Raw genomic sequence first — 19,731 nt, 5'->3', positions numbered from 1 at the left:
CCAACGCCCTTTGAAGATCCGTTCATCAACTGTTCATCCTTAGATCAAGCCCCGACGGCCTTTTGGATCAACAGCTCATCCACAAACCCACACCCTACGAAGATAGAATCAGAGGATCAAATTACAAAGAGATTGTAACCCCAAAATCATTAAACACAAAATATATTTTGTACACGTATTCTTGTTTCTTGTTTCAGGAATTTTCCGTGTTTACAAATTTGGCACGCCCAGTGGGACAATCTCTACCTCTCATCTCTATCTCCGTTCAAGATATTCAAGCACAGTCCATGGTTTCAAACAAAGAACAAGTCATGACTATCGGCACTACCTCCATTGAAAAACAGCTGGTTCAGATGAAGGAAACAATTGCAAGGCTGATAAAGACTGCAGAGGAGAAAAACTTGCAAACCGCCGGACTCATCAACCGTCTGAAGGCACAGCATAGCGTCAAAGTAAAACCAAGCTCTCTTCCAACTAAGAAGACCGAAGAAGGCTTTAACCCAAATGCCTACGAACTCATGTCAAAGGCTAGGCATGACTTTGCTTCCTCTTCAAATCTTGGAAAGAAGGTTTCAAACACCGTCAACGACAAAGATCGTGACCTCACCAAAACTCAAAAGAAGTTGAAGGAGCATGGTTACGGAGTTGACAACAACCAAAGCACACCTCCAAAATCAATGGCATCAAGCAAGGGACAAGCCGTTCTTGCAACCACCAAGGGAAGAAGCATAAGCACTTCCGCCACAAATGGAGCATCCATTGGTGCCACAACCACTCCTCAATATGCCGCTACAAAGTTGGTACTGCTAAGCAAGCAAGAGCAGCATCAAAGGAGCGAGTTGGTCATCCACCTGACCTTGCTGGGGGCACCAAAGCATGCTATTGAGGCACACAAGATGACACCCCAAAATGGCCAATGGGGTTCTTCATCAGCACTATGGATGTCTGAAGGAAAGTCATGTCTATTGGCTGCACAAGTCATGACCATTGGCGTCACCTTTGTTGAAGAACAACTGGCTCAAATGAGCGAAGCAATTGCAAAGCTTACACGGACTGTGGAAGAGAAGGATTTGCAGATCGCCGCACTCATCAACCAACTAGATACGCAGCTCGACATGAAAGTCGACCCAAATGTTGGTCCATTAAAGAAAGAAGTCGACGAAGAAGAGGAGCCTCCAGTGGAGAAAGTCGAAGAGAAGCCGAAGCTAGACCAAGCAACGGCGTTCATGGAATCTCTCTCTATCCAACAGCTACAAGAGATGATCGCAAGCACCATCAAGACACAATACGAAGGAAGCTCACATGACTCAGTACTGTACTCAAAGCCTTACTCCAAGAAGATTGATGCTTTGAAGATGCCAATGGGTTATCAGCCCCCAAAATTCATGCAGTTCGATGGAAAAGGCAACCCAAAGCAACATGTCGCCCATTTCATTGAAACTTGCAACAATGCTGGGACGGAGGGAGACTACCTCGTCAAACAGTTCGTGCGTTCACTAAAAAGTAACGCTTTTGACTGGTACACTGACCTCGAACCTAAGTCTATCAACAGTTGGGACCAGCTAGAAAGGGAATTCCTCAACCGTTTCTACAACACTCGTCGTACTGTAAGCATGCTAGAGCTGACCAGTACGAAACAGTGGAGAGATGAACCTGTCGTCGACTACATAAATAGATGGCGTTCATTAAGCCTGGATTGCAAAGATCGGCTTTCTGAAACCTCCGCCATTGAGATGTGCGTTCAAGGCATGCAGTGGGGACTACACTACATCCTTCAAGGCATCAAACCACGAACATTTGAGGAGTTAGCCACCCGCGCCCATGATATGGAGTTAAGCATCACCCATCATGGGAAGAAAGAACAGATCGCCGACTACAAGAATGACAAAGTTTTGGGGCCAAAGGTGGATAAGGCTACGTGAAACCCACCAAGGAAGCAATGACGGTCAACACAACTCCAGTCAAAATCCATACACGAAGCAAGGCGATTCAAACCGAAGCTTTTCGTGATCAAGAGATACGTAAACGCACTTTGAAGGAGCTTGAGGAGAAGACTTATCCATTCCCCGACTCTGACGTGGTTGCCATGTTGAAAGACTTGCTTGACAAAAAGGTGATCGACCTACCTGAGTGCAAACGGCCAGAAGATATGAACCGTACTGACAGTCCAAGGTACTGTAAATTCCACCGCTTCATTAGTCATCCGACGGAAAAGTGCTTTGTGCTAAAAGATCTCATCATGAAGTTGGCTCAGAAAGGGATCATCGAGCTAGATCTTAATGATGTGGTGAAGTCAAACTATACCACCGTCACTTCTGGCTCTTTGAACTCAAAATCTTCACCTCAACCGCTGGGGGCATGCTCCAAAACCATGTCAGTCAAGTCAAGTGAAGTTGAAGGATGAACTTATGTCACTCCAAAGAAAATGCACAAGAAACATAGGTCTCCTCCACAAGTTCACCAATCGGAAATGGGGCAAAGCAGCTACCGTCAACCTTCAAAGCTACATGAAAGTGTTGAGGATGATGAAGTTATGACACAAAGATCGTCCGTTGCCATCACGATGCGCGATTTCTTCCCCAAAGACTTCTTCAATCACTCAGTCAAGACTCATTGCTATAAAGATTGCAAGGAATGCCTCTCTAAGATCGTTTGACAAATTCCAAAAGCTCCTCGTTCGCACGAGCCTAAAAGGTAACACCAAAAGCTCCTGGTCTGCACAAGCATAAAAGGCGACATCAAAAGCTCCTTGCCTGCATGAGCTGAAACTGCAAACGGCACCAAAAGCTCCTTGTCTGCATGAGCTGAAACTGCAAACGGCACTAAAAGCTCCTGGTCTGCACGAGCCTAAAAGGTGACAACAAACGCTCCTGGCCCGCAAGAGCATAAACTGTGTACGGTAAAATCATCATCAAAACCATCACTCATTTGAACTACTTTATGACTTGATCTCTTCTTTGGAAGAGTACGTAGGCAACTTGAAACTTCAAAACTTCAAAACTTCAAGTACAGTCACATCAAAATAAATAAATAAATGTTTCATTAAAGAAAGTCAATTTTATTACAAAAGAAAAGAAAAGAAAAAAAAAAAATACATATGTTACTATGTATTAGAAAAAAATATATATATATATTCTCTATCAAAAAAAAAAAAAAAGGTACATACGTTGTTATGTGTTAATAAAAAAAAAAAAAAAAAAAAAAAAAAAAAATTATACATGTTAAAGTAGGTTTGCCTACACTTAAGACCCATGCCAACTCAAAGAAACAGAAGTTGAAGTCCACAAAAAGGAGCAGCCCAAATCCAAGCCCAAGCCTGCGAGCCTAGCAACAAATTCGGGCCCAGCTCTCAAAGCCCATCCTTACTCGGCTCCAAGCCTTCGTCTCCGTTTGTCTTCCTCAAATCTTCCCGATCCAAGATCGAGACCGAGCTCTCCAACATCTGCGACGGCATTCTCAAGCTCCTTGACTCCAGGCTCATCCCCTCCGCCTGCGCCGGCGACTCCAAGGTCTTTTATCTCAAGATGAAGGGCGATTACCACCGTTATCTTGCCGAGTTCAAGACCGGCGCTGAGCGCAAGGAGACCGCAGAAAGCACCCTCTCCGCCTACAAAGCTGCTCAGAACTGCTCTGCCACCACAAAGGGCAACCACAAGCTCACTGATGCCGTTCTTCCTGAATCGAAAAACTGGAAAGAAGAAGGCATAGTGACCCCAGTTAAAGATCAAGGTCACTGTGGATCTTGCTGGACATTCAGCACCACTGGAGCTCTCGAGGCTGCGTATGTGCAGGTATTCGGAAAGCAAATCTCCCTCCAGGTTTTCAATCCTCAGGTCCACCCTACGCCTCTCCAAAAGTAGATGCGGAATCTGCTTACAAACTGTGAAAAGTGGTCAGGGCACCGCCATTTTCACGGCGGAGTGCTCCTATTCCTTCCACTTCGCCTGCATCTCGCCCAGCGCCTCCGTGACGCCTTCCCATCCGTCACCTCACTCACTACGCCGACTCCCTCCTTCGCTCCCTCCTTTTTCTTCCACTTTCTGAAATTTTCCCAGAAAATAATAGGGAAAAGGGAAGGTCCGAGAGAAACCCAGCAGCTCCGAGCAATCGGTTCTTCGATTTGTGGGTTCGCTTGGGGATTTTGATTAGTGGGTTTTGGATAATTTTTCATTTTTGCAATTGGGTTTGGTGAAAAATTCGATCTTTTGGGGGTGGTCGAGGGGGAAAGCGATGGACTTGGAAAGCATCGAGTGTGTGTCGTCCTCAGATGGACTCGATGAGGACGAGATCCATCCCCACCACAACACTCTGCACCCGCATCCTCAACTTCATCAGCACCACCATGAATTTTCCAAGCCCAGAAGCAATGTCACCACCAACGTCACCATCAACGGGCCCACCGCCATTACTCCCGCCACCAGCGTCCACGAGCTGCTCGAATGCCCCGTCTGCACTAATTCCAGAACTCACCAACCCTCTCTGCCCATCAAGTCCGTCTGGCCAATCGTCGCCGTCCACGCCGCCGAGCCAGCCAAGAACCCAGTTGTCTCCGATAAGCCGCCGAAGCAGCAGGCTGCTCAGACGGCGTCTTCTTCTTCTTTGGCGACGAAGCACAATGCAGTTCCGGCAAAATGGAGCTTGGAGACATGGAAATCTAAGAAGGCGCTGCAATTGCCGGAGTACCCGAATCAGGAAGATCTCCAGTCGGTGCTTCGGACCCTCGATTCGTTCCCGCCTATTGTGTTCGCTGGTGAGGCGAGGAACCTGGAGGAGCTTATCGGAGAGGCCGCCATGGGAAACGCGTTTCTTCTTCAAGGTGGGGACTGCGCTGAGAGCTTCAAGGAGTTCAATGCCAACAACATTCGTGACACCTTCAGAGTTCTCCTCCAAATGGGCGTCGTTTTGATGTTCGGAGGCCAAATCCCCGTCGTCAAGGTGGGAAGAATGGCGGGTCAGTTTGCGAAACCCAGATCGGATTCTTTTGAGGAGAAGAACGGTGTGAAGCTGCCTAGTTACAGAGGGGATAATGTGAACGGAGACGCCTTCGATTTACAGTCGAAGACTCCAGACCCCCAGAGACTGATTAGAGCCTATTGTCAATCTGTTGCTACTCTCAACCTTCTCAGGGCTTTCGCTACTGGAGGTTATGCAGCTATGCAGAGGGTCACACAGTGGAACTTGGATTTCACGGAGCACTCGCAGCGCGGAAGGATTTTGTGTCCCGGTGCAGGGTGCAGAAGGAGATGCAAGCTTCGTTCTTCTGGCTATTTCAACAGGTCTTCTCTCGGACTAAAGGCTCCGACTTTGGGAGCTGCAAAGGAAGCTGGGCGTGGCTTGGGAGTCCGAGAGGTCACTCCTCCTTCGATCATCGACCTCTTCACGGCTGTGCTCCATCTTCAAACTCTCCAAACTCCATAGCCGCAACAACAACATCCACTAACTACCTCAAGCTCCTCACTCTGGCCACCGTGGTCAAAATCAACGAAGAGCTTCATTGACCGCTGTCAAACGACTAGCCGGTCTTCAAACTCGACGCCTTACACTCTGCCTCAAGCTCTGGCTGTTTCTGCACCTCCGCCATGGCTGCTGCCTTTGAATGTGATCAACAAAATCAAAGTTTGTCAACTCACACCCAAAGACCTCATCCGTCTTCTTGCCTCTGCTGCTGCCTTTGAATGTGATTGACAAAACCAAAGTTTGTCAACTCACACCCAAAGACTTTCTCCAACTCTTACCTCCTACTACTCCAAGCTCCTCTGCATTTCCTCCCTGCACCATGTGGGGAATATATATATATATAAAAAAAATATTATTAAAAAAAAAAAAAAAAAAAAGGATCTATCTTGGTGGATCAGCACCACCGAAAGCAAAGAAAAAAAATATATAATAAAAAAAAAAGGATCTATTTTGGTGGATCAGCACCACCGAAAGCAAAAAAAATAATAATAAAAAAAAAAGGATCTTGGTGCATTGGCACCATGTGAAAAAAAAAAAATATATATATATGCGCTCTATTTAGCACATTACGTTAAATAAAATAAAGTTTATTTATTGATATCTCTGATAAATTACAGATATGTGCTTACACATGAAAAAAAAAAAAAAAAAAAAAGAAATACAAAAGATGGAGCTTTCACAAAGGATGTTCACGTGAAGCCCCATTACTGGGCAAAACTCTCGGAGCGGGAGGCATCGGAGCAGGAGGCATCGGAGCGGAAGGCATCGGAGCTAGAGCATTCCAGGCCTCAATACTGGGTGGAACGCTAGATGACCCAGGAAAAAGGTGCCTCTGGAGATAAGCCGCAAGCTTTTGACGGTCACTTTGAATTCGACCTTCAGATTCTTGCAGCTCATCAAGCTTCCTCTTCATGCCCGACGAATAGTTATTTGCAAGCACGTGCAAACTTCTATTCTCGTACTTAACTTGTTTGATCTCCTGCTTAAGATTTTCCACCTCTGCCATCAATGATTCCACCTGACGGGACCGAGCAAGCAGGCGTTGGCCCATGTTGGACACAGAGCTCGCACACTGAACACTAAGAGCGAGGGACTCTTGAACGGCCAACTCATCGGACCGTCCTGAAAGCAGCCTACTATCCTTAGGAGTGAGGAGGTTCCTAGCTACTATCGTAGCTGTTGTTGCGTCCTTCATCACAGAATCTTCACCTGTCAAAGGGCCATTAGAAGATAAGAAAGAAGGGCACCATACATTTACCTGACGCGGCGCACTCGGATCACTGCTGAGACTCAAATCTAAGCAAATGTTAGACGGGTTAGCCATTGTCAAAGGGTTAAAAGAGAAAGGTGGATGGAGTAAAATCAGAAAGGGGCCGAAGACGATTTTCACAAACGGGCGATCTTCAAAGTGTGCATGTTGGAGGTGATCGATACCTCTATAAAAAGCCAAGGCGACACGACCACCGATTCAAAAAACCGGATTTTCCTGCGTGAAGTTCGGCGACGCTTTTGCGGCTTTTCAGATAACGCGTTCAACTTTGTCAAAAGATCTCTGACAAAGTTGAAAACACGTGAAGGTTATCATCCCAACTACGCGCCTTGGCCAACAAGCGTGGTGACAGAGCCGCACCCGTGACTACTTTTTCGAAGAGGCGCTCGCTCAGAAATCGAAGAGGCGTCGTTCAGAAATCGAAGAGGCGTCGTTCAGAAATCAAAGAGGCATCGTTCAGATATCGAAAAGACGTTTGTCGACAAGGGTAAAAGAACAGTACCACCACTTGCTATTGAGAAATCCCTATATATGTCGACCTTCATCTTTTATGGCAAGGCAGACCTGCAAAAAAATGCCCAATTCTTCCTTACCTCTGAGGGCGCACTCCCAGCAAAGCCTCTCGAAATACTCAATTTTTTCTTCTTCCCCAAAGAAGATACCAGATACCTGGAGTACAGATGAGCCAGAAGGAAACGGTAGATCGAAGCATGTGGAGACAAGCACAACAAATACATGTGCTGATTCATTCGCCGCTTCTTCCAAAGCAAAGGTATCTCATATCATCAAGGGCGAAAGCAAAGGTATCTCATATCATGCTTTTTCCCTATCTTTTCCTTTGCCCTTGTTCTCACCTGCCAGGACAAGGACAGAGAAAGCAATATGTCGGAAACTCCACTCAAACTTGCGCTGCCACCAAGAAGTGATGGTCCATTCAAATGCAAGGTTTGCATTCAACTCCTGCATCAGAGGACAAATACTACAAGAGAAGATGCCAAACCTGCATAAGGAAATACCACTTCTGCAAAGGGAGCAAGTAAGGCAAGTGAAAATGATACATCGAAGCATGTGGAGACAAGCACAACAAATATATGTGCTGATTCATTCGCTGCTTCTTTGAAAGCAAAGGTATCTCATATCATGCTTTTTCCCTGTATTTTTCTTTGTCCTTGTTCTTACTCGCATGGCAAAGTGAAAGAAGCAATCAGCCGGCACTTGGAGTCAGTCTTCCGATCTGGAACCGACTGCCTGGAATCTATTCCCTGGTTGCTTACCTAGCGTTGCTCTCGAGTAGTCATCTTCAACGGTTGATACACTTCCAGAGAAGGGACCACTTCTGCAAAGGGGAGCAAGTAAGGCAAGTGAAAATGATACATTGAGGCATGTGGAGACAAGCAACAACTACATATGCTGAGCTATCCTCTAACCCTCTTCAATACGAATTGGAGAGATTGAACAAAGAAACAGATAAAAGGAGTAAGCTCAGACGATTGGAGGAAACCAGAAAATCTTCCAGTCGAACTCAAGATCAAGCCTCGATGGCCCTTGAAGAATCCTGCTGCCCAGTTCAAGAGTAGCACAAAGGAAAATCAACGATTGGAGGAAACCAGAAAATCTTCCAGTCGAACTCAAGATCAAGCCTCCCTTGAAGAATCCTGCTGCCCAGTTCAAGAGTAGCACAAAGGAAAATCAACGATTGGAGGAAACCAGAAAATCTTCCAGTCGAACTCAAGATCAAGCCTCGATGGCCCTTGAAGAAATCTCCAGCCCAGTTCAAGGTTAAGCCTGTGGAAAATCAACGATTGGGGGAAACCAGAAAATCTTCCAGTCGAACTCAAGATCCAACCTCGATGGCCCTTGAAGAAATTTCCAGCCCAATTCAAGATCAAGACCCGACGGCCCTTGGGTTGACATCTACATTAAGGGACTTCAAAACGCATCTTCTACACGTGACAAGCACATGTCTACGACGCGCCTTGAAGTGGGGGCATTTGTGGACATCGAAATTTCGATGAAATGAATGTTGACCAATAATTAAAATTTCAACGCTCACGTGTCACATAAATTTTACATGTAGCGTGTGACTCAACGAAAAATCGAAATAAATTGGAAAGGTCATCAAATAGGACACGTGTCAATACCTGGCAGAAATGATTTATTTCATCTGATTATTTAAATCCAAAACTCAAGTTTTGGAATTCTATAAATAGGAAGCCAAGGCATTCATTTTAGAAGGGAGAAAAAGAAGGAGGAAAAGAAAGGAAGGAAAATGAGAAAGAAAGAAAGGAATTTACATCACACCAAAACCTTGAACCTTTGAAACTCTAAAGCTTTCAAGCAAATCCCGAAGGATCAAGAAAACAATCTTCGTTCTTCGTCAAATCCTCCTTCAAGGTCAAGCCCCAACGGCCCTTGAAGAACTTCCACCAATTCAAGATCAAGCCCCGACGGCCCCTTGAAGAAAGTGTTCATCATCCGTTCATCCTAAGATAAAGCCCCAATGGCCATTTGGATCAACAACCTCAACAAATCCACACATCCAATCGTTCTTCAAGATTAAGCCCAAAAGCCCTTGAAGATCCGCTCATCCATCAACCTTCAAGATCAAGCCCAAAAGCCCTTGAAGAAATCCATACACACAGTCTTCAAGATCAAGCCCAAAAGCCCTTGAAAATCCGTTCATCAACTGTTCATCCTTAGATCAAGCCCCGACGGCCCTTTGGATCAACAGCTCATCCACAAACCCATACACCCAGTCTTCAAGATCAAGCCCAACGCCCCTTGAAGATCCGTTCATCAACTGTTCATCCTTAGATCAAGCCCCGACGGCCTTTTGGATCAACAGCTCATCCACAAACCCACACCCTACGAAGATAGAATCAGAGGATCAAATTACAAAGAGATTGTAACCCCAAAATCATTAAACACAAAATATATTTTGTACACGTATTCTTGTTTCTTGTTTCAGGAATTTTCCGTGTTTACAAAACCATGAACCTTAACCCCCCAGATTAACCGTGACATCACTAATTAACCCTCAGATTTCCCTTAAGTTAGTGGATTGGATGACATCATATGACAACCCAAAGCATTCTTCAAAAGTCCCCTACATGACATCATAATAGAGATACAATCAAAGATCATTACGTTCAGTGGAAATCATAAGTATTGACAAAGGACTTGTAACTATGACATCATGATACTCATGCTAGGAATTTACTTAACATGATTGTGAAAACAACCTTAACTACTTGTGAATATAAGTTTGTGACGATTATGTGAAACTCCCTTATATTCTAGCACCAAATTCAAGCATGCAAATTAAGTAGGCCTCCCAAATCGACATACAAGAATAAGTTATCCATCAAACGGTTAAGTAAATTGCATTCACAATTTATGAAATCACAACTGGAATTTATCAACTCATATTATAAACGTAATCATGGTTTCAAAGCATCCCTAGGCTAAAATGAGTTTAGCTTCTCATGTTCATAACAACACAAAGGAAAATAGAATTAAACATTGAAAACAAAAGATAGATTACACCTAAAAACGTCCAACACTCCAACTTGAATGCACAAACGTCCAAGGCTTCGTCTTTCTTCTCTTCTTCCTTGCTAAGTTATGGCACAAAAGTCTAAGGTGGTTTTGTGGATGATTTTCTGGGTTTTGAATGGATTTAGGAGAGTAGGTTGGTGCGGCAAGGGTTAAGGAGGGTGTATGGAGGCTTGGATGAAGGTATGGAAGTAGGAGAATGGTGGAAAGTTTGATGGAAGGTTGCGGCAAGGGTTAAGTTTCTGAGTGAATGAAGGCAGGTTGTGTGGAAGGGTGATTAGGGTTCAATAAGGGTGCTGCATTGGGTATTTATATGGAAGAAAGAATCCTAAGGCTTTATTACTTAGTTTAGGAAAAGAATTAACTCTAAATCCTTAAAGAAAAGGAAACACAAAGTCAGAAATTGAAGGGAAAGGCATGTAACTTGCGGCAAAGGAGTGCAAGAAAGGGAATATGCTTTATTTCTGAAATTAGGCAAGGATTTTGGACTAGAAAAAGGTATGTGAGTTATGGCTAAGTTTGATATGAAAATGGAATGTGTTTTAATGCTTTAGAATAGGAAAGAAGGCCCTCCCTTGCACGGCAAGGAAGGGAAACACTAAGGGATGCACGGCATGGTATTTAGGTTGCAAGGGAACTTTGTTTTATATCCTAAAATACATAAGGTGCCTTCAAATTTGCTGGGATTCAAGGACATTTAGGATTAGGAAAGGTTAAACCAAAATAGGAAACCTTGGCTTAACTTTCCTTCTCCAAGTAGGAAACCTTCTTTGACTAGGATTCCTCATTTGATTAGGAATCCTCTTATGATTAGGAACCCTCTGGTGATTAGGAATCCTAACTCCTTTAGGTCTTCAATTTCTTCCATTCCTTTTGCTCCAAGCATAAGCTATCCATTCCAAGTCTAATTTTGCTCCAAAATGCACCTTTTTGCTTCCTTAGCCATGGGAACCTAAAAACACACGAAAATGGCTTAAACTACTAAAATAACTACGAACTAACAACATAAATGCACGAAAACAAGCTAAGTCACCTAAATATGCTCCTATCAATTGTTTGGGATGAGAACATGTTGTGTATGAAAAGGTTTGGTAGGGTAAAGGGGAATTCCCCATTCTTGTTCAATAAGAATTTTTCCGATGTGGAGGGAATGGTACAATATTTTGTTTTCATGGGTAGTGCTGAAAATGGGTTTGATAGCAATGCTTTCTGTCTCAGAGAGAATAGCTTGGTAATATTTAAGACTTTTGAAAGATTCAGTTGGAAGGTAATGATAATTTGGGGGAAGGGGAATTTTGGCAATGCGTTATGGTGGTTGATTTTTATCGATATGATGTGGGATGCTAAAAAGCCTTTCTGAGTTTGATTTTTTGAGGTATGGTGAAGTTTTAGCAAAACTGGCTGATCTTGGTCTCGAATGAGATGGGGTTTGAACTGAAAAATAAGGATCATAAAGGGTAGTTAATGTTGTTTGGTAATTTGGACGGATATTTCCTATGGTTGATCCTAAGGGAATAAATCTGTTTGTGATGGCTAAAGCCGATGAGGAATTGGGAATAGATTCCTGTTTTACTGGTGTTGGGGTTGGGGTGAGAGTGGCTGGAAGCCTTCGTTGGTTAATACCCATTTTTCCCCTGCAAAAATTCTCTGGTTAGAAAATCAGGGATGCAATTCTGGCTGCCTTTAATGTATTCAATGTCAAAATCAAAAATACTTAATATGGCTTGCCAGCATGCAAAAATCTGTTTTGATGCAATGTTTTGAACATCTTTTTGTAAAACATGTTTTGCAGAATTGCAATCAACATGAACCAAAAATTTTTGATTCAATAAATCATCTTGAAATTTTCTAATGCATAATACAATAGATAATATCTCTTTCTTAATAGTACTATAATTATGTTGAGTAGGATTCCAAACTCCTAAATGGAAATGAACAATTTGTTCAGGAGCTTCGGAAGAAGTTTTCTGTTTGAGGATACCTTCGTAACCAATGTCAGAAGCATCAGTTTCAACTATCTTGAATGAGTTGGGAGTTGGAATGCCAAGGCAAGGCAAAGTCTTGACATGATTTTTAATCTATTTAACAATGGAAGTATGAATTTGGGACCATGATGGAGGATTTTTTTGAAGGCGATCAAACAAAGGTTTGCATTGCTGTCGAAGATAAGGATAGAATTCAGCAACATAATTGAGTGATCCAAGAAAACGTTGAAGTTGAGTTTTATCAGTGATCTGATCTGAAAATTTTTCAGCAAATTGGATGACTCGATCTATTGGTTGGATGGTAGACTATGGATGTGATATCCTAAAAATCTAATTTTGGTTTGAAACAACTTAATCTTGGTGGCCGATACAACTAATCCATTGGCTTTAATGATTCTAGCAAACATATGCAAATGTTTCCAATGTTCATCTATTGATTTTGAAAAGATGAGAACATCATCAATGTAAACAATTGAAAAATGACTATATGGATTAAAAATCTCATTCATAATATTTTGAAATTCACTTGGTGCTTTTTTAAGCCGAAAGGCATTACATTCCATTCATAATGTCCGAAAGGAGTGACAAAAGCAGTTTTATACTTATCAGTTTCATGAATTTGAATTTGCCAAAAGCCTGATTTCATATCAAATTTGGAAAAAATAGTTGCTTGAGAAAGTCTCTTTATTAAATCTCTTTTATTGGGAATTGGATACCGGATCCATTCCAAAACATCATTTAAAGGTTTATAGTTAATAACTAGTCGTGGAGTGCCTCTTTCTAATTCGGCATTCTTCTGAACATAAAATGCAGGGCATGACCATGGAGATTTACTTTTCTGAATAATTCCTTTTTCCAGACGCTGGTTAATTTCTGTTTTACAAAGCTCTAAGACTTCTTGATTCATTTGAATAGGTCGTGCTTTTGTTGGGATTTTTGACTCATTGAAATCCTTATAATAAGGGAGTTTAACAATATGTTGTATTCTGTGCCAAAAGGCATTGGGAATATCCGAACATATTTCCTTAACAAGTTTATCAGTAAACTGGCTAATGGATTCTAACAAAGACTTATTTGTTAGCTTTTCTTCAATTCTTCGGTGTTTAATTTCTTCTTGTAAGAAATTAATTTGTTGAGATTTTGCATTAATTTGGTTGATAGTTTTGGAGACACTGTCTTTCTGGAGTTGTTTTAATTTTTTGAGATCTGTTTCCATGCAGAACTCAAAGGTAATCTTTTGTCCTAATACATTAGTAGTGATTCGATTATGATGAACTTTAAAAGGATAGATTAGAGCGATGAAAGGGAGTCCTAATATAACCGGATCAAAAATATTTTTGATTAAAACAAATGGAGTTTTAAAACAAACATTGTTTTGGCAAACATGGGCTTTAGGAATTTCATATTTTAATTTAATCGGGATTGATTTGCAGCACTAAGTGTCAGTGCATTTATGATAATACTTAGTAGGAATTAATCATTCTTGAATACAATTCAAGTCTGCACCCGAATCAATTAATGTTATGGTTTCTAAATGAAAATCTTCGATTATTATCTTGATTTTAGAATACCATTTTCTGATTCTTATTTTGTCTAAAAGACTTAGAACTAAATCTTTTGAAGAAGCCTTGCTCGAATGAGCATCAGAATCACGGTCTGAAGAATAACTATCCTGTTCTTCGACAACAGTTTGAGTACGGACTCTACTGAGTTGTGAACGAATTTCTATGTTTTCGGACTTTAGAATCCTAATTTCCGATTTGATTTGATTAACTTCTTTTTGCAAATCTTTAATTGTAATTTCATTTTTAGGCTTACTAAACCTTTCTAATGTGGTGCTAAGTGAGATCTTTTGAGGTGGTGGTTGGCTAGTGCCTGGTTCTTCTTGTGAAATCAATTTTTTTAATTTCTTTAAATAAAAAGATTTCAATTCTGGGTCATCAACTTTACTTATTATTTCAACAAGAAATTCTTCTTGTTTTTCTTGCTTATTAAGCACTGATATTTTATTACAACAAGTGTCGGTACAACCTAACTTGATGTTTGGTGAAGAAACTTCACTGGAACTACTATGATCAGAAGAGGATAATTCCAAATCTCCTTCTAATTGACTATAGTCAGTATCTTTAAGTTCTAGAACCTGGATAAGCTGTACTTTCTCTTGATTAGAGATTTTCAGCTGATTAATGGCTTTTTTGACTTTGCATTTGTTGGCGTAATGGCCAAACTTGCCACATTTGTAGCATTTTCCTTTTTTATCTTGTCGATCTTTACCAGTTTTTCCAAAAGATTTCTTTTTAGGTTTTTCATAAAATTTATTAGACTGAAAAGGTTTGGTAGACGACCTAGGCTTATACTTATGATATCTGGAATGTGGTTTAGAATACTTGCTCATATGTTGAGCTTTCTTCTTCTTGTGGGAATGAGCTATAGGAGGTAAACCATATTGTTCACAAAATGTTCCAAGCTCATATTTGGCAATTGATTTGTCTTTATTGACTTGTTTAGAAATCTTCATATCAATACACATTTTCAATCCTTCCTTCTAGATAACATTAACTATGTTCCCATAAGTAAGGGTATGATAAGGTATAATACCTTCTTCATTTACTAAAACATTTCTTATTTTATGTGCGAAAAGGTTTGGTAATCCATTAATAAATTTTTCTTTCCAAAATGGTTGATTACTATCTTCTCGAAGCATGACTCTGGACATAAAAACATCTTTATACCATCTAAAATCACTTAAGGTAGGGCACCTTAAATTACTCAGTTGGTTGTGAACTCTGGTGGTGACATTGCTAGGTGTCCCTATAAAGTGTTCTATAATGGTATAGAGCAAAGTATTTACTCCATCAGGTATTCGTTGTCCTATGGTTTCATCAAAGATGGGGAGTCCTTCCTCATCTTTTTTGACCGCATGGCGAATTTCATCTCTGGATTGAGAGGTTAAGTGTTTTTCCCACCAGGAATGAAGCATTCTCGTGAAACCAGTGACCAAGAGGTCGACAATTTGTGTTTGTGTGAGATTATGATTGGTAATATAACTATTAGCAGCCATAGACATATGTTGAAGTTTGTTGAGAAGTTCTTGTTCTGACAATCCATCTATATTCCATTCATAAAGTTTGTCAGCAGAGAATGAAAATTGGTTTTGGATATTTCTTTCTTCAAATTGAAGATCTAGGGGTGTTGGTCTGGGATACCAGTTTTTTGTGAGAGTTGTAGGGTTGACTGGATTAGTACGGATACGCTTAAGATCAGAAGTTGGTTGAAGATCAAGATCAATATTTTGAAAAGCAAGTTCAATGTTCTGAATAGAAGTATCAATGTCTGTTTCTTGAGAAAATTCTGAAGTAAAAGCATTTTCTACTTTGATAGGAATATCATGATTTTGTAAAACATTAACAACTTTCTCTTTTTTGAGCTCATTGAGCATTTGATCAATTTTTTGCATAGTAGTCATTGTCTTTAAAGCAATAGAACTTAAAGAAGTATCAGTAAAATTCACTAATGGTTTTTCTTTTTGAAAAGAAGTTGGCTGAGACAATTTGGCGATTTTGGTTTCAATTTTATCTAACTGTTTTCCAATAGTATGAAGACTTTGGTTTGTAAAATTGTTCTGTTCAATAACAGATTTAAAACCTGCATCTTCTTTTGGAATTTTGAAAGGAGTGGCTAAAATCTGGGTATTGTCGGTGGAAATCAAAATAGTTTCTTTGAGAGGATGACTAGAAGAAATCAAAGTTTTGCCTTCATTAACCCAATTTTCTTTCGTAACAACCGTAAGTTTGTTTTTTGTTTCATAATGTTTTTAAATGAAATCAAAGAAAGATATTTCAAATTGGTATTGCTCTATAAAAGCTTTCCATTCACCATAAATGGCTAGTTTTTCTTCGTCAGAATATTTTTTTCTGAAAACATTTCTTAGGGTATATTTTCAACAGATTCGATGTCAGCTTTGAGCTTCCTCCACCGAATTTTGTAAGGTTTGTTTAAAACAAGCAATTGGTGATTCACCGATGTTGTTTCAAAATCAGAAGCTATGGGTGAGGTTTTTTCTTCCTAATTTTGAGATTGGTAAACAGGATGTGTTACTTGTGATGAAGTGTCTACAGACTTTAGTTTAATATTAATCAAATCATTGATTGGCTCTTGCTGGGCAGTGGCAAAAGTAGTCTCCTGCTCCTTTAACTTTTTATTTACTAAAGATTTTATCAAATCTTGATCTCGACCCAATCTGTGACATCCCGTCCCGAAAATATCGGAAATGTGCTTAGGAAATGACCTTTTTACCCCTAGTTGGTTTTCGTATTATTGTTTTTGGTTACTTTGTGTGGTGTTGGCAAGCTTTGGGCCACACACACACACCTGCACATGCACTGTCTCTCTTCACCCTCTCTCTGTCTCTCCCGTGTGTCTCTCTCTCTCTCCCTTTCTTCTTCTTCTTCTTCCAAAAACGTACGGACCAACACACATACCCCTCAAACTGTGGTGGATCGAGGAAACCAAGGACACATTTGAGCTCGTGAGGTCGAGGGGAACACAACCGTAGCATTTTCAGGTAAGAACTTCGACGTTTTCACGTCGATATCGCGAGGTCCGTTTTGAGCACTGTTCATGCAACATTAATTTACTTAGTTTTTGGACATTTGAAGCTTGTAGGTGTGTTGGTGAGGTCCTAAGGAGCGTCGGAGTAGCTCGTTGGACGAATTTGGACGTCGGGAAGGCCTAGTTCGAAGTTGGCCGGTTTTTGAGTTTTGAGACAGGTATGATCGCGTAACTTTTAGCCTTTAAAAGTGGTCCAACGTGATTCTACTAGTTTAGGGCTTTCTTTTGGTCCAAGAATCATAGAAAACGGTTGAGAAACGAAGGAGAATAGTTAGTTTAAACTTTTCCCAGTTTTCCGGCGACCGGAGTCCGGCGAGGGTAGACCGGAGAAGAAACCGGAATATTCCGTTAAGTTTAACGGAATATTCCTAACGGCAGTAACGGCATCCGGTTAGTTTTAACGGAATATTCCGTCAGTTTAACGGAATATTCCTGACGGCGTCTGTTGACACCGTCAGTGTGCCTGGCACGTGGCCGCGCGTGGGGGGCGCGTAGGTCCGTGCCTGTGCTGGCGCGTGGGGGCGCGTGCGGGGTCCAAAATTTTTTCTAAAAATATGGTTGTGACCCTGAGGTTGTGTAGAGCACGTGGGTATATTCATTTGTCCATTTTGAGCAATGTATGAGAAGTTATTACGAGAAACGGGTTATGTGCTTTAAAGTTAACGTTTTTATAGTTGTTTCGCATCTAGGTGACACGTACCCAGAGGACGAGCGTGCACACGCGAGACAGGGGGGCTACGACCCTTCTACATACCAGTGAGTGGGCTTTTGTTTTCCGTATATACCTATATACATTTATATTCCCAGAAATTGAATTAAAAAGGGTTATTTGCCTTATGCCATGCACTTTATTATTTATCGTTTATGCATCTTTGCATGCATTATTTGTGGCATACATATACATATGCATATGTCATATATATATTTATATGTGGGTCCTGTGGAGGCATAGGTAAGTGCCAGGTAAGCGTTATTTAACGATTGCATTAAATAGTGTTTAGAGATGCTTAGAGAGCTCATAACCTGCACCCCCGGTGTTAGTGCTCCCGCCCAGAGTAGGGCACAGTCCTTCACGTGTTGTTCACCTCCCGCACCATACGCTCAGCTTGGATCCAAGCTAGGTGCATAGGCCTGTTGTACAGACCACATTAGGTGGTTCCGACTCGTAGGTGACCCGCGATTATTCGCACAGCCTTCACGTGATCGTAGCACTAGAGCGTATACATGTATTACACCCAGGCCTGTCGTACAGACCACCTAGAGTGGTTCCGACTCGTGGGCAGGTTCAGTTGTTGAGTTTAAGATTGAGCTCTATATGCAGCCGTACAGGTCACGTTAGGTGACTCCGGCTGCCAGATGTTATGTTATTGATATGATTCATACCTGAGCACATACATTTCATTACGAGGTTTTGACATGGCATATCTTGAGCATGATTGGCATACCCTTGAGCATGTTTTGCATGTTTATACATACGTACATATGTTTATTTCCTGGGAAGTATACAGGTTTTACGGTGAGGGGTTAGAATGTATTTTATGAAATGATTTTCAAAGAGCTTTGTTTTTGCCCACTCAAGCTTTTGTTTTGCGCCCCTCCAGGTTCTAGTTGCTTAGCCGTTGCGGTGGTTTCCCTTGAGAGCTTTTCGGCGTTCTGACAGACACTCCACATTGTAGGGTCGCCTTCGGGCGTACTACTGTTGTCGTTTTATTTGGACTGCTATAGACCTGCTCTGAATTTGTATCGCACAAACTAGCACTTATTCTAGTACTTGTATGCTAGTTTTTAATTATTCGTACCTTTATATTACTACTTACGAGCTTCCGCACGTGCACTTGGCTACGTCACCTTTGAGTGACGGCCAGCACGCTCCGATCTCGGTCGGGGTGTGTCACAATCTATCGGTTGATGAGGATCCAGAAAAAGAATTTCTGCTAGAAGCAAATGATTTATGCGAATGTACTGATTCGTAAGATCTTCTTGCTGGTCGATCAAAATTAATTTTTACTGTACCGTCAAAATATTGTTCAACATTGTCAAGATTGACAAGGCTGTTTTGTATAGCTACTGGCTTACTTTCATTGATTAAACACCAATTTGAAGGTAAACTGATGTTTGACCACCTAATGGTTCTAGGGACCTTTATGTTTGCATTTTCTTGGGTTGTTTGAATTAAAAGTGTGTGGTCACGCAGGCTTTTGGTTAAAACTTGAAAATTCATATTTATGCCAGTGACTTTGTAATAAACTCTGTAAATAAGTGCCAAAGGCTGTGTTCCTTCTAGGACTTGGTATCCTGAAGTTTTGATATTAAGTGTGAGTGCTTTCAGCATGTATGGATCTGAAAGACTTATGGTGAGATGTGGGAAACAATCAAAATGGATAGGCTCATTATAAAGACTGGATTCAATCATTCCAAGTATACTATCACTGAAGTCAGTGAATCTTGCATCTCGGAGACATAAAAGAATGGAGGTATTAAGACCTTTTCTTGTTAATGGTTTAACAACTATTTGAACTAAACCAATATGAATGTAGTTATGACCATCTTTTCTATAGGATTTAATTTGTTCAGGAGAAAATAATTGACAAGTCTCATGTTCTTTACTAAGAGCATAAGCCTTTTCAGCAGTTTTAACATGATGTTCAGATTTAAAAGAGGTCAAAGACCATTTTTTCTTGTAAATATTGTTGCTTGAAACTTTTGGAATATTCCAATCACAAAAATCAATACTTTCATCAGTTTGAAAATCAAGTTTTTGTTCTTCATTTATAATATCTGGTATAGTTCCTAGGTTGGATCTGGAGCTAGTACTGGCCATTGAATTTGATCTAAACAATCTGCTCATGATAA

The 19,731-nt window shown here is 41.1% G+C and overlaps 1 protein-coding gene across 1 annotated transcript; it reads left to right on the top strand.

Annotated features, from left to right (window-relative positions):
• The first annotated feature begins 4,230 nt into the window (after positions 1 to 4,230).
• LOC137732839 (phospho-2-dehydro-3-deoxyheptonate aldolase 1, chloroplastic-like) lies at positions 4,231 to 5,418 on the top strand. The gene has a single exon (XM_068472099.1). It carries the CDS (start codon positions 4,231 to 4,233, stop codon positions 5,416 to 5,418), a length of 1,188 nt encoding a protein of 395 aa, XP_068328200.1.
• Positions 5,419 to 19,731: the final 14,313 nt, after the last annotated feature.

The sequence above is a fragment of the Pyrus communis genome, chromosome 4 (genome assembly GCF_963583255.1).
Source record: "Pyrus communis chromosome 4, drPyrComm1.1, whole genome shotgun sequence".
NCBI lineage: Eukaryota > Viridiplantae > Streptophyta > Magnoliopsida > Rosales > Rosaceae > Pyrus > Pyrus communis.
The sequence above is the reverse complement of the archived record's forward strand: the minus strand, read 5'-3'. Positions and strand labels throughout refer to the sequence as shown.

What these genes read in the sequence shown, in the direction of transcription:
- LOC137732839 (XM_068472099.1), top strand. Translation starts at nt 4,231, where the DNA reads ATGGACTTGGAAAGCATCGAGTGTGTGTCGTCCTCAGATGGACTCGAT.